Here is a 16294-nt window from a genome sequence, read left to right on the forward strand (position 1 = left end):
TATATCGTTGTTTTTGAAGAAAATTAGAACTTGTCAGTTTGTCACTTTCAGGAGGTTAGTCTTAACATGCTCAGCTACTTAAGACATTGTCTCGAATCTCGGTTGTGCCTTTTAGATTTCGAAAACGTTTACCACCAAGGAAGATTTTTTCCACTTCTCTAATTGACTTCTATAACGCCAAACTCCGACCTGGTCTGCTTCACAAGCGTTCCCGGAAGTCTCGCAATATTGCTCCTCTGGGTTTAGAAACTCTATGATCTGCATCATGTTGCCACAAGATGGCGCCTAAACACAGATTTTCGTCATACCACCAGATGGCCACGATTTCACAAATGACTGATGATAACATTGATGATGTGGATTATGGATTAAATTTGCAATATTAAAATAATAGTTAACATATTTTACTATTAAGGGTTTGTTTCATATTTGTTCAATATTATTTCTTATTTTATAATGTAACTACAAACTGTAGGCTATAAACCAAGTAATTAAGTGTAAGTACTGGCCATTCATGATGACTTGACATTTCGCATTCCCTTGGTGAATCTGGCAGCGGTATGCAAAATAGGCACTGGGCTACAGTAGATTTAGATAAGTAGCCTAAACTCAACTCCATATACACTACATGACCAAAAGTATGTGGACACCTGCTCGTCGAACATCTCATTCCAAAATGATGGTAATTAATATGGAGTTTGTACACCCATTTGCTGCTACTTCAGTCTCCGCCCTTCTGGGAAGGCTTTCCTCTAGATGTTGGAACATTGTTGTGGGGACTTGCTTCCATTCAGCCACAAGAGCATTAGTGAGGTTCGACACTGATGTTGGGCAATTAGGCTGGACTCGCACTCAGCGTTCCATTTCATCCCAATGGTGTTTGAACCATGAAAAACTGCCCCGGACCATTATTGCTCCTCCACCAAACTTTATAGTTAGCACTATGCATTGGGGCAGGTAGCGTTCTCCTGGCATCCGCCAAACCCAGATTCGTCAGTAGGACTGCCAGATGGTGAAGAGGGAGTCATCACTCCAGAGAACACGTTTCCACTGCTCAAAAGTCCATTGGAGGCAAGCTTTACACCACTCCAGTCGACGCTTGGGTTTGCAGATGGTTATCTGCGTTATTGTCCCTGGGTGCTGCAATCTATAGTTTTTGCAAAAAAATAGCATTTTAATAGATGCCTGTAAAATTGCGCCGCGAAATCCAATGGAGTTTGAAGTTTGCCACTTCGAGCATGCACTGCCAGTCTTATGGATAATTTTATAAAGATAAATTATTTAACGCTAACTGTGTACTTGTGCTTGTCCTGATTGTTATTGAGTTGTAAGTGGGTGTTGCAATCCATAGTTTTTATATTAAAAAAAAATGGCATTCTATGCATCCCCTGACAAAACTAAGCTGTTCCTTCTCAATGGCTCCCTTGGTGGAGGTCGCGTAAAATGCTTTTTTTTTAACTAATGGTTGCAGCACCCAAATAAATAACGCAGTTACACAGGCCAAATAGTTACAAGGTACACATTAAAGAATGGGCATTACTGCAAGTATCGACTGATACTGACTCAATGTAGTCGGAGGTACCCTCTGCCGACCCTCATCGCAACTCGGCTCCATTGAAAAGTATGGAGTTGAGTTATATAAATGATTATACTGACCAAGAAAGAAACAAAAAATGCTGAATAATAATGATGATGCACTTCTCTTCATTCTAGATCAATGTCAAGGTGACATTCCTATTTAATAGCCTATGTAAGCAAAAAATGGACACATCCGTAGATTTTTTTTGCCACACTGTCACTGGGTGGGCAAGTCAAAGTAAGATTAAGCGTCGATGCGTCGTACGTATTTTAGGAGGCGGAAGGCTTGCATTACCTGTATGGACTTCGACAATCCTGTGTGGGTGGTAGGCTACTGAACGACACCTCACACTCAAACAACTATCTCAAACTTAAACTTGGGTCCATGTTGTCATCGACTAAAAGCCGAAAACAATAAGTATTTCCCCGCCTCAATAGCCTATTAACTTGCTGGCAGCGATGGGTCGGAGTTCTGATACTTTTTGTTAGGAGGGAAACTCGCGGACTACCCCCCGGTGGATCTCGCACGAGCTCAGGTAAATTGAAACAATTCATATCAGAAATATTTGAGAACTTTTGGTTCTTTAAACGTATTCTTTATCTTTCATACATTTGAACTTTAAAAAAAAAAAAATTATGACTTGTTTTGAAAATAGATTATGTGAAAAAGATTACAAACTACTTTTGTAAACGAAAATTGTGTCTTCAATTTTGTGTGACAGATGCTTTTCTCACAAGGTATGGCAGAGACCATAACGAACTGTAAAATCAATTGGCTCATGTGCAATAAGCTGTGTTTTCCTGATTCATTGTGTAGTGTACTGTAATACATGTGTCATAAAAGTGTAGGATACTTTCACAAAGCATGTCGAAATGTTTATGGTTTTGGTCAATATAAGTAAGGTTTTCAGAATGAAGTAGTTGCATTCTCAGTCATTAGCTAGGCTATTTGCTTTAAATACACTGACACGAGGGAGACAAAATTACTAAGCCTGTTGTGAAATGGTCATGTACCTCTTGAATTTAAAACACCCAAGATATGATTACCTCAACTGTATCACTTTCCTTAGAGACCTCTCTTAGCTATCAGCCATTGTTGTCTTGTCATACATTACAGAACAAAAATATAAACACAATATGCAAACATTTCAAAGGTTTTACTGAGTTACAGTTCATATAAGGAAATCAGTAAATTGAAATAAATTCATTAGGCCCTAATCTATGGATTTCACATGACTGAGAATGCAGATATACATCTGTTGTTCACAGATACCTTTAAAAAAGTTAGGGGCATGGATCTTGCCTAGTTAAATAAAGGTTAAATAACAATATTTTTTTAAATAAGAAAACCAATCAGTATCTGGTGTGACCATCATTTGCCTCATGCAGCACGACACATCTCCTTCGCATAGAGTTGATCAGGCTGTTGATGGTGGCCTGTGGAATGTTGTCCCACTCCTCTTCAATGGCTGTACGAAGTTGCTGGATATTAACGGGAACTGGAACACGCTGTCGTAAACGTTGATCCAGAGTATCCCAAACATGCTCAATGGGTGAAATGTCTGGTGTGTATGCAGGCCATGGGAGAATTGGGACATTTTCAGCTTCTAGGAATTGTGTACGGCACATTTTAGAATGGCCTTTTATTGTCCCCAGCACATGGTGCACCTGTGTAATGATCATGCAGTTTAATCAGCTTCTTGATATGCCACACCTGTCAGGTGGATGGATTGTCTTGGCAAAGGAGAAATGCTCACTAACAGGGATGTAAACTAATTTGTGCACAAAATTTGAAAGAAATAAGCCTTTATTGCATATGGAACATTTCTGGCATCTTTTATTACAGCTCATGAAACATGGGACCAACACTTTACATGTTGCGTTTATGTTTTTGTTCAGTGTACTTTGTCCACTTTGGACTACAGTTCCGGTTACAGGCCGGCCACTCATTTTCCAATGCAAGGCTGATAGATACTGTAGGAGACACCTCAGGAGAAACATATTCTATTCCCTCCCCAACCCCTTTCGAAAACACAAAATAAATCTTTCTTCCTAAATTATAGGTTATTATCAGGTCGAGGCATGTTGCTTATAATCCAGTCTTTGTGTAAGATGAGTTTTCTATGCAGGTTGGCATTTAGTGTCATGAATCTTGCCCTGGAGGTTAGAGACTTCTCTAATGCCCAGAAAGTTCAGATTCAAACTCCCATTCACCAGCCCTGCAAGAGTCATAATGTCAAAATACACTCAGTGGCCAGTTTATTAGGCACACCAGCCTGTTCCCAAAATGGATCGCTCCTTAGTCACAGGGCTGTGGCTTGTTGTATAAAGCAGGCAGACAGGCATCGAGGCATTCAGTTACTGTTCGATTGAATGTTAGAATGGGCAAAACGAGTGGCCTAAGGGACTTTGAGCGTTGTATGATCGTTGGTGCCAGGCGCGCCAGATCCAGTATCTCAGAAACGTCCGCCATCCTGGGGTTTTCACGCATGACACTGTCTAGAGTTTACAGAAAATGGTGCGACAAACAAAATGGCCCCATCCTGCCTGGTATCAACGGTACAGGCTGGTGGCGGTGGTGTACTGGTGTGGGGAATTTTTTCCTGCCAATAGTTAGGTCCCTTGATAGCAATTGAGCAACAATTGAATGACATGCACCGAAAAAGTCAGGCTGTTTGGAGGCAAAGCGGGGCCCGACCGATACTCAATAGGTGTACCTAATAAATTGTCCATGTACGTTCGTTACTCACCAAATTTTCGCTGAGCAACTATCTTCATTTACTCCCGTAACGGCCGGTATGCAATTCCAAAAAAAATTGCTTGTAAATGTTTACTTAGACCTTATTTGAAAGTACCTACCGGCCGTAACGGGGGTAAATGAAGATAGTTGCTCAGCGAAACTCTTTGGTGAGTCACAAACATATTTTGACATTATAACGCTTTCAGAGTTGGTGAATGGGAGTTTGAATCGGAGCTTCCTGGGTGCTAGAGAGGTCTCTAACGCACAGATACTGGGGCACCCTGTAGGCAGCTCTGCAGAGTGGTCACTAGCTGGCACAGCCACAAAGACATAAAATCAGATTTTAACCCTAACCTTGACCACACTGCTAACCCTAATCCCTAACCCTAACTTTAAATACAGACCAAAAAGCTCATTTTTACAATATAGTCAATTTTGACTTTACAGCTTGCCCATATAGCGGAAATTGTTCGGTTCTGCCTCCAGGGCAAAATTCATGACAGTAAACGTCAACCTGCATCTTCTAATGTGAAGCAGGCTTACTATAACATTAAACATGGATACTTTGTAATATAGTGACTATAACTAAATCCATACATTATGATATAGTCATATGTTGCTTATGATATGCTTATTTTTGGTTTAATCCTCAACTGGTCACTTCCTCATTCTTTCTGCATCCTCCACTTCTTCCTCACTTTGCTACAGTGATCAGGATGATACCAGTAACTGAGTTCCGGAACTTTGCCTCATCACAGAACCCCGAGTTCCGGGTTCTAAAGCCATGGTGGGATGTGTTCTCGGAATACTTATGTATCGCCATGCTCATGATTGGAGTGTTCGGATGCACCTTACAGGTAAGACTAAACTCAAACAAACTAACTACCAATGAAGGTATACATTTTCATTGAATGATGAGTAGATTTAAGTCAAAACTGGAACATTCACTGTCTTCTTGGTAAGCAACTCCAGTGTAGAGTTGGCCTTGTGTTTTAGGTTTTTGTCCTGCTGAATTTATCTTCCAGTGCCTGGTGGAAAGCAGACTGAACCAGGTTTTCCTCTAGGGTTTTGCCTGTGCTTAGCTCCATTCCATTTCTTTTGTATCCTGAAAAATCCCCAGTCCTTAACAATTACAAGCATACCCATAACATGATGCAGCCACCACTATGCTTGAAAATATGGAGAGTGGTACTGAGTAATGTGTTGTATTGGATTTGTCCCAAACATAACAATTTGTATTCAGGACAAAAAGTATATTGCTTTTCAATTTTTTTGCAGTTTTACTTTAGGGCCTTGTTGCAAACAGGATGCATGTTTTGGAATATTTTTATTCTGGCACAGACTTCCTTCATTTCACTCTGTCATTTAGATTAGTATTGTGGAGTAACTACAGTGTTGTTGATCCATCCTCAGTTTTCTCCTATCACAGCCATTAAACTCTGTAACTGTTTTAAAGTCACCATTGGCCTCATGGTTTCCTTCCTCTCTGACAACTGAGTTAGGAAGGACGCCTGTATCCTTGTAGTGACTGGGTGTATTTATACACCATCCAAAGTGTCATTAATAACATCACCATGCTCAAAGAGATATTCAATGTTTGTTTCTTATTTTATTTTTACCCATCTACCAATAGGTGCCCTTCTTTGCGAGGCATTGGAAAACCTCCCTGGTCTTTGTGGTTGAATCTGTGTTTGAAATTCCCTGCACGACTGTGGGACCTTAGAAATAATTGGATGTGTGGGGCACAGAGATGAGGTAGTCATTCCAAAATCATGTTAAACACTATTATTGCACACAGAGTGAGTCCATGCAACTTATTATGTGACTTGTTCACTTAAGCAGATTTGTACTCCTGAATTTATCTAGGCTAGCCATATCAAAGGGGTTGAATACTTATTGACTCAAGACATTTCAGCTTTACATTTTTGATTAATTTGTAAGAAAAATAACAAAGTTCCACTTTGACATTCTGGGGTATTGTGTGTAGGCTAGTGACCAAAAAAATCAGAATTGAATCCATTTTAAATTCAGGCTGACCCACCTGAGAAAGTCAAGCTTTTGTAAGGCACCGTTCTAATCGGAGGGGGGGGGTATTTTTCTTCTAATATTTTTAGTTTTTTTTATTGTGATTTATCAGTGGGTGCTGCAGCACCCTCAGCACCGTTAGTTCTTGAGGCTATGGAGGCCGATGACATCAGTCAGAGTAATGATGGCCAACTATTGAAGTTTGCAGTTTTGTCCAAAAAAAATACTATTTTGTTCAAAACATTATTTTTTACCCTTAAGTGTGTGTATATTACTGTATTTATTCTTGAGATATTGTTTTTCAACAGGAAAAATTCAAAAGATAGCTGGAGTGCGTCTTTAAAGCACATAGCAGATTAGCCCCCGGGGCATCATTGCAACAGCTGAATGTAAGCATCTAATGGAACTGTTGGATCTAGACAGGTTTTGGCAGTGTGTAGCCTGTAGCGATAAGAATAGGTGTGCCTACAGTATATGAAATAAAAATACTTGGCATTACTTACTTTATGTAAATTAAATGTAATAAATGTACCTGTTATTAGTGATATGTGAGGTCAACTTAAAAAGAGAATTAATGTACAATCATATGTAGAAAGCATTTGGCCCTGGATTATGAAAACATTTTAGATTTGATTAGTGTGTCCTGTTTGAATCTACTCCTGCCACGTAACAAAGCATTCTTATCAGTGGTGGTGACCTCCAAGTGGGAAGGGAAAAGAGAGACACATTAACTAGTGTTTCCCCTATATTATGATATATACCGCCGCTGCTAAATCGACCAATGTTTCCCCTGGAATCAGGTCACTAACTCTGTATTTAATATGTCATCTTCTCATCACACGATCCTAATCATTGGTTGATATCAGACCTGGGTTCAAGCGGTATTTAAAAGAAAACAAATACTATTTGAACCCATGGCTGTTAGATATCAACTGGAACAGGAAAGAAAAAGATCCCCAAAATCTAAGCCTTATGTTATGTAGGTGGCTACTCTGCATGTTGTTCCATTACCTAATCTTTCCAATAGCACTCACTCTGCTTCTCTTTCTCTTTTTCCCTCCCTCTCTCCATCATAGCTCACCCAGGAGAAGATCTCCTGCCTTCCCAGCCATTTCTCCAGCTCAACTCCAGAGGCCATCGATTGCAGCCACATCCGCGGCCACGGCGAGAACGAGACATGGGAGCACCATACCTTAGTCAAGCCCGTCAGGTAGGTAGCCTAGAGCTAGAGGTTAGAATCCCAGCTCCTAAGGTGGGAAATCTGGTGGCCAGATAAAGCAAAAAGACACATGCATATTTGGATAGTTTGGATCTGTTGATAAGTAACTTCTTGCTAAGGTTAGGGTTAGGTTTAGAATAAGGTTTACGTTTAGAGTATAGTATTTGGGTTAGAGCGAGGTTAGTAGATAGTTAGTTCAAATGTTACTGATAGTCTGTACAGCATCTACAGATGGACTATCCAAATTCTTCTTTTACAGCCCCATCATCCGGGAGGTGTATGGACGCAAGAACAACCTTGACATCCACCAGTACATCTTCGTCAACCATTACTGCTACGAACGAGCCGTGCACTGGTACGGCAAGTACTTCCCCTACCTGGTGGTAATCCACACATTGATCTTCATGGTGGCCAGCAGCTTCTGGTTCAAGTTCCCTGGGACGTCGTCCAAGATCGAGATCTTTGTCACCATCCTGGGGAAGTGTTTCGACTCGCCATGGACCACCCGGGCGCTGAGTGAGGTGTCTGAGGAGCGTGGCGAGGAAAAGATGGTGATATGGAGGAAGAACACCATGTCGAAGTCGATGGCATCGGCGTTCGCTGCCTCGCCGGACAGTGAGCCAGGGGTGGAGGAGGAGATGGTGGGACTTCTCCGGCAGTCGTCCATCAAGTCAAATCCAGAGAAGAAGAACCCGGAACTACAGCCAGCGGATTCACTCTTGGACAAGAAGGAAGGGGAGCAGGCTAAAGCTCTGTTCGAGAAGGTGAAGAAGTTCAGAACGCATGTGGAGGAGGCAGATCTGCTCTACCTGATGTACGTTCTCCAGACCTCCCTCAAGGTCTTCAAGTTTGTCCTCATCACCTGTTACAGCGCTGCATTGGTCCCCAACATTGAGATTGTAGTTCGTTGCTCAGTTCCTCCGGAGCTGACCGGCTTCGAAATCTACTGCTGCAACCACACGAAAGCCCACCTCTTCTCCAAGCTGTGCTACTGTTACATCTGCTTTGTGGGAGTCTACGGACTTCTGTGCATCTACACCCTCTATTGGCTCTTCCATCGACCTCTTAAAGAGTACTCCTTTGAGCATGTTAGACTGGAGACGGGTATCAACGACATCCCAGATGTCAAGAACGACTTTGCGTTCCTCCTCCACCTCAGCGACCAGTACGATGCGCTCTACTCCAAACGCTTCGCCGTCTTTCTCTCCGAGGTCAGCGAGAGCCGTCTTCGCCAGGTCAACCTCAACCACGAGTGGCCCGGCAAGAAGCTGCGGGGACGCCTCTCCCGGAACGCCGACAACCGTCAGGAACTCCATCTCTTCATGCTCCCGGGTCTTCCCGACACCGTCTTCGATGTTCCTGAAGTGGAATCTCTCAAACTGGAGCTGCTAAACAACGTGACTATTTCCTCCAGTGTAATCCAGCTAGGTTCTCTCCAGGAGCTGTCCCTCATCCACTGCCCAGCCAAGCTCCACCTGGCTGCCCTGACCCACCTCAGAGAGAACCTCAAGGTCCTCCGGCTAGCCTTTGAAGGACTGGAGCAGGTACCAATGTGGATGTACACACTTCAGAGTCTCGAAGAGCTTCACCTGAGTGGCCCTTTGACCCACGAACTCTCCCGCAGTGCAACGTTAGACTCCCTGAGAGAACTCAAAGCTCTAAGAGTCCTGACGCTTCGCAGCCGCCTAACCAAGATCCCTCCGAGTGTTGGGGATGTGGCAGTCAACCTCCAGCGTCTCTGCATCTATAATGAGGGCCTCAAACTACAAGCCTTTAGCAGCCTCAAGAAGTTGACCAACCTGGCCTCTCTGGAGCTGACAGGATGCGAGCTGGAGCGCATCCCCAGTGCGGTCTTCAGCCTGTCAAGCCTGCAGGAACTGGACCTGAAGGAAAACAAGCTGACGACAGTAGAGGAGATCTTGAGTCTACAACATTGCCGGCGCCTGGTAACACTTCGTCTCTGGCACAACGGCATCACCTACATCCCTGAGCACATTGCTAAGCTAAAGTCCTTAGAGACGCTGAACGTCAGTTGGAACAAGCTCCGGAAACTTCCGTCACGTCTCTTCTACTGCACCAAGCTCCGGCACTTGAACCTGTCCCACAACCAGCTCACGTCGCTACCAGCTGAGGTAGGGATACTCCAGAGTCTCCAGTTCTTCTCAGCAGCCTTTAACTCCCTGGAACAGCTGCCGGAGGAGCTGTTCTCCTGCAAGAGGCTCAAGACCCTGGCGTTGGGAAACAACTGCCTGCTCTCGCTTAGCCCCAGGGTGGCTAACTTGGCCCAGCTAGTGCGCCTGGAGCTCAAGGGGAACAGACTAGACTCTCTACCTCCTGAGATAGGGGACTGTCCCCTGTTGAAGACCAGTAATCTTGTGGTAGAGGACAACCTGCTGGATCTACTGCCGTCTGATGTACGGAGCAGGATGAAAGACAGTTGAGAGACACTTACTTTGCTTACTTTAAAGGGCTTTTTACTCCTGCTGGTGCATAGGCTGCTGACAACAATTGAGAGATAGGATAAAGGTTCAGGTTTGGTGACACTTGATTGGTCAGAGCTGTCAGCTCCGTGGGAAAGGATTGGACCTCTGAGTGGGTTTGCAATTGTGAGGACATGAGGGATTCACTTTGTTAAAGGCAAATAAGAGCCCGAAAGTACGAGAGGACAAGTAAGGTGGGAACTATGGACATACCGTAGCATATAAGGTTCAAGAAAGGACTTTTTGGAGGGACATACAGTATAGCAATAGAATAATTAGCAAATATAATATATTTTGGTCAAATCATCTTCAAATCATGTTCACCTACTTATTGCCATGACTATACTTTTTAAAATGTTTTTTTTAATACAAAGATGTCTATCAAATTGTCCTTGATGAAATGTCATCCTTAAAGCGTATGTCATATGATGATTCTCTTTTTTTATTTAACTTGCTGGTGGCTTGGACATCGTTGCTCATGAAGGCTGTCTTGCAGGCTTGTTAAGGGCACTATGCAATCTGTATCACTGAAGTGTATTGCACACTAGAAATACTGGTAAGGTTATTCCCGATTGAGCTGACCAATGCAAAGTTTACCGTGAATGCAGCCTCCACTAACTCTGAATTTCCATGCTATTGATTGATTAGAGCCTTAAGTTTACAGAGAAAAACTGGCAAAGTGAGTTACTGTTTTATGCCATAGAAAGGATGGAGGGTGATATGAACGCACATGATACAAGGTAGTTGGAGGAGAACATCTAAGTATCAGTTTCTCTCTTCTCAAAGATTATACCTCTCTTGTTCAATTTATTTACCTGCTAGATTAGTTGTGTCCGACTAGAGGAATCATATATTTCTGAGATCTCTAAAGAGAGAACTTCAGTTGCATCCAGCCAGAGGGTAAAAGGGATGGGGATCCTGTATCCTGTTCAACTGGTTGTTTCATGCAGCACAAAGGGTTCTTGTATCACTGTCATGGAGATGTGACAAACGCAGAGTGAAATCTTTTCAATGCCGGTGTCTTGGGAGTTTGACCTTTTCCCACATCAACTGAGTGACTTGGAGAGTAACTCATTGAATGAATGTTTTTCATTGTGTTTTATGCATATCAGTTGAAACTAGATGGAGGCCAATTCAACTAGCTAATCATATACAGTAATACTGTAGGCTTCATTATGATACACTGCAGTACATTCACAAAGTGAAAGGTGTTATTTTACAATGTAGTGCACCACAACAACACAATGATGACACTGGTAGGCAATGCAGAAATGTATTTCACAACGTTTTTACAATGCACCTGTAATGAGTGAATGACGTGGACCCAAGTGAAGCTTCCTTATTCCTTTGTTATTGTCATCCCTTGTGGTTTTGACTACCTTTTCAGCATGTGAGTCACACAACCAATGTTAAGAAATAAATGAGGGCTGAATCTAAGGTCAGCACTATAAAGGGTTGTACACAGTACTATACTGTAGTAACACTGTAGCAGAATGAGGACTCAGCTGACAGTACTATACTGTAGTAATACTGTAGCAGAATGAGGACTCAGCTGACAGTACTATACTCTAGTAATACTGTAGCAGAATGATGACTCAGCTGACAGTACTATACTGTAGTAACACTGTAGCAGTATGAGGAGTCAGCTGACAGTACTATACTCTAGTAATACTGTAGCAGAATGATGACTCAGCTGACAGTACTATACTGTAGTAATACTGTAGCAGTATGAGGAGTCAGCTGACAGTACTATACTGTAGTAACACTGTAGCAGTATGAGGAGTCAGCTGACAGTACTATACTGTAGTAACACTGTAGCAGTATGAGGAGTCAGCTGAAAGTACTATACTGTAGTAATATTGTATCAGTATGAGGAGTCAGCTGACAGTACTATACTGTAGTAATACTGTAGCAGTATGAGGAGTCAGCTGACAGTACTATACTGTAGTAATACTGTATCAGTATAAGGAGTCAGCTGACAGTACTATACTGTAGTAACACTGTAGCAGTATGAGGAGTCAGCTGACAGTACTATACTGTAGTAATACTGTAGCAGTATGAGGAGTCAGCTGACAGTACTATACTGTAGTAATACTGTAGCAGTATGAGGAGTCAGCTGACAGTAGTATACTGTAGTAATACTGTAGCAGAATGAGGAGTCAGCTGACAGTACTATACTGTGGTAATACTGTATCAGTATAAGGAGTCAGCTGACAGTACTATACTGTGGTAATACTGTATCAGTATAAGGAGTCAGCTGACAGTACTATACTGTGGTAATACTGTAGCAGTATAAGGAGTCAGCTGACAGTACTATACTGTAGTAATACTGTAGCAGTATGAGGAGTCAGCTGACAGTACTATACTGTAGTAATACTGTAGCAGTATGAGGAGTCAGCTGACAGTACTATACTGTAGTAATACTGTAGCAGTATGAGGAGTCAGCTGACAGTACTATACTGTAGTAATACTGTAGCAGTATGAGGAGTCAGCTGACAGTACTATACTGTAGTAATACTGTAGCAGTATGAGGAGTCAGCTGACAGTAGTATACTGTAGTAATACTGTAGCAGAATGAGGAGTCAGCTGACAGTACTATACTGTGGTAATACTGTATCAGTATAAGGAGTCAGCTGACAGTACTATACTGTGGTAATACTGTATCAGTATAAGGAGTCAGCTGACAGTACTATACTGTAGTAATACTGTAGCAGTATAAGGAGTCAGCTGACAGTACTATACTGTAGTAATACTGTAGCAGTATGAGGAGTCAGCTGACAGTACTATACTGTAGTAATACTGTAGCAGTATGAGGAGTCAGCTGACAGTACTATACTGTAGTAATACTGTAGCAGTATGAGGAGTCAGCTGACAGTACTATACTGTAGTAATACTGTAGCAGTATGAGGACTCAGCTCTTTCAACAGGTTGCATACTTTACGGTATTACACTATAGTGATAGTACTAGAAGGCAGGGATGTAGTCAAGTCACTAAACCTTGACTGCAAGTTCTTTATACTTGAGTCACGAGTTGAGTCACGAGTCCCATGGTAGTGCTAAAAGCTGCGGTTCAAAAAATGTTTAAATGTCAAATCTGTTAATATGTTGCAAATTGTAAGGATAACTAGATAACACAGCTCTCTAACATTTGCTGTTGTAGCTAGTACAGTATGTTCAATTAGAGGTTTTCTGACAGTCACTACTGGTCGAGTCCAAGTCAACACTGGTTGAGTCCAAGTCGAGTCACAGTCCTAGACTGGAGTACTACAACACTGCTAGGAGGTATCAGGGGCCAGTTTAGAACACACAGACATGTACAAAAGGCATCAGGCCATTGATCTGATTATTTACAGATGCAAGTTACTGCACAATGCCTCAATGGACTGGGTCAGACACCGCCATGTTAACACACAAACACCAAAGCGTTCCTGTTGTCAGTGTGTTGTGTTTCTCCTCCTGTAGAAGGAACCCAGTCATGCCCTGCCTTTTGTCTCCATAACAAGTGTTCATATCAGCCAAGCCAGGAACATACATACCTCAGTAATACCTAATCACACAGGCCAGCCCACACACTCACAATCACAGACAAGGCCAATGGGGGGAAACTGCACTTCCCTGTTCGTGCTGGAGCTACAGTAGGGGAGTAGGCTAGGTTAGAAGGTGGGGGAGTGGATAGAGAGATAGAGAGCAGCCAGTGGAAATTTCCAAAGGTGTGCAGACAGCACTGTTTGTCACACCAGTGTGTCCGTGGTATGCACATGCACACACACACGCGTCCCTCTCTTCTCTGCCAATCATTTCCTTTCCCTTTAGTGTCAGTTAAAGGTTGATCTGGAGTTTGTAAATGACGTCCAGGATTAGTCAGACACAACCCAGTTGAATAACCCCTGAGACAGAGCCATAGACAAGCCCTAACGGAGCCCTAACCTCTGGCCTAGACACTCCGCTAGAGCTGATAGAATTCGATAGGTGCACAAAGTATGGTAATTGCTTCTTCTGGCCTTTTAATAGGCTGGGTGGAGTTCTTATCGTATTGTTTACACCTAACAAATCACTATCAGATCTACACAGGAGGGGCTAGGGATTGTTCCTGGAAGGGGTAATAGGTTGGGTGTTGACTCTAAACTGTGCTGCTTAGCAAGTAGAGCACGAGCACAAGTCTCTGAATGCGTATCATGTTATGTTTGTTTCGGTGTGTACCAGCCAACAGGTCTGGCCATTCTAATGCAATATTTACACAAATAGGATGTTGATCTCATCACCTCTAGGTGAAGATACTTCCTCTATTTGCCTCCCAGCAATATAATTTAATTCCAGCAAACTTGAGAAATGTGTCCCAACTGCGTGATTTAAGTTACTCAGCGTGTTGTATATCTGGGATAGCCTGGTTCCAGATCTGTTTGTGCTGTGTTGTTAATGCCTATGGTCATTGGCGTGATAATGACCATAGGCGTTGGCAAGACGGCACAAACAGATCTGGGACCAGGCTATATCTGGGAGGCAGGAACTGTGTCAATGTTTCCTATCCTAACAGATGTGATAAGCTCATAATGACTCATTATATTACTTCATCATGCATGCTAAATATACAGGAATTGAACCGGTATGATGGAAAGGTCTAGCATGGGTACCAGTCTGTTTATCTAACGCTCCACTCCTTGTTCTCCGTGTCATATGGCAAAGATGTTTAGCATGACAAGGAGTGGCAAGGAGTGGAATGATAGCTAAACCTACTGGTAGCCAGACTAGGAAAGTTCATTGTTATCATAACATTATCATTATGTCACCATACTGCTTAAGCACTATTTCAGCCCCAAATACAGGTTGCCCATAGGCACAGATCTAGGATCAGATTATTTCCCCCCATTGTCAAGAGAACGTTTTGGATGTTTTGTTAGGTGAATTTTGGCTTGTGGCACATATTGTAGGAAAACAACACATCCATTGTGCCAGGCAGTGCCCTTCTATGCCTGGACTTGGGTAAACTGCCTGGACCACTCTTAACCAAACAGGGCCTTCATTCATGCGTCCGTGCGTATATGTCCAGATATCTGCCGTTACCTTTGTGTTTTCTCTGTGTAGTACATTCCATTGTGGAGTCATTAGAAATGTCCTTGTTGACTCACCTTGGAGTTAACACTCATGAGTGCAAAACAGAATACAATGGACAATGTTACCTCAGGTAAAGTACTCGATCTAGAAGTGTACTCTATCTCTGTAGCCACATTCACACTGCACTTAGCCCAGGGCTAACAGCCTCCTTAGCCCAGGGCTAACAGCCTCCTTAGCCCAGGGCTAACAGCCTCCTTAGCCCCGGGCTAACAGCCTCCTTAGGCCAGGGCTAACAGCCTCCTTAGCCCAGGGCTAACAGCCTCCTTAGGCCAGAGTTAAGAGAATGCCGTGTCAAAAGGCCTCATGTAAGAGGTTTTAGAAATGCCAATACAATAGATTAATAACACAACTGACTGGGTTTACAATACAAAGGTATGACAGTCACGAAGAGAAGACTCTTAAGCCTTAAAATATTTTCTGTCTATAATCATATGAATTTGTGAAGGTTCTTGAAATTGCATGAAACCACCACATTGTGATCTCAAAAGTGTTATGAGGACACCTGCACCTAGTCAGGTTTGCCTGTAGAGATAGAGAAGACTCGTGGATATAACTCGTTTCAGCATGAACATTGCCATTGAGGGCTCCCACTATTTTAAAGAAGTCAACTGGGTGGGGATTCCTATGGGTTGTAGCTTCAATAGCGCTGCCACAGGTAGCCTAGTGGTTAGAGCGTTGGGCCAGTAACCGGAAGATTGCTGGATCGAATCTGCAAGCTGACAAGGTAAAAATCTGTCATTCATTAACCCACTGTTCCCCGGGCGCCGTGAATGTCGATTACACCTCTCTGATTCAGAGGGGTTGGGTTAAATGCAGAAGACACATTTTAGTTGAATACATTCAGTTGGACAACGGACTAGGTACCCCCCTTTCCCTATCACAGACGCTATAATGGCACAGATCTGCTGGCTGGTGTGTTTACGGACATATTCAATCAATCCTTATCCCAGTCTGCTGTTCCCACATGCTTCAAGAGGGCCACCATTGTTCCTGTTCCCAAGAAAGCTAAGGTAACTGAGCTAAACGACTACCGCCCCGTAGCACTCACTTCCGTCATCATGAAGTGCTTTGAGAGACTAGTCAAGGACCATATCACCTCCACCCTACCGGACACCCTAGACCCACTCCAATTTGCTTACC

General features: G+C 42.9%; 1 protein-coding gene across 1 annotated transcript; it reads left to right on the plus strand.

Moving 5' to 3' along the window:
* The first annotated feature begins 493 nt into the window (after positions 1-493).
* LOC129842837 (volume-regulated anion channel subunit LRRC8C-like) lies at positions 494-11054 on the plus strand. Its single transcript, XM_055911508.1, has 4 exons — positions 494-2114; positions 5027-5175; positions 7420-7553; positions 7822-11054. Exons 2-4 carry the CDS (start codon positions 5035-5037, stop codon positions 10001-10003), a joined length of 2457 nt encoding a protein of 818 aa, XP_055767483.1. The 5' UTR covers positions 494-2114; positions 5027-5034; the 3' UTR covers positions 10004-11054.
* Positions 11055-16294: the final 5240 nt, after the last annotated feature.

Source organism: Salvelinus fontinalis, unplaced genomic scaffold (assembly GCF_029448725.1).
Source record: "Salvelinus fontinalis isolate EN_2023a unplaced genomic scaffold, ASM2944872v1 scaffold_0070, whole genome shotgun sequence".
Classification (NCBI taxonomy): domain Eukaryota; kingdom Metazoa; phylum Chordata; class Actinopteri; order Salmoniformes; family Salmonidae; genus Salvelinus; species Salvelinus fontinalis.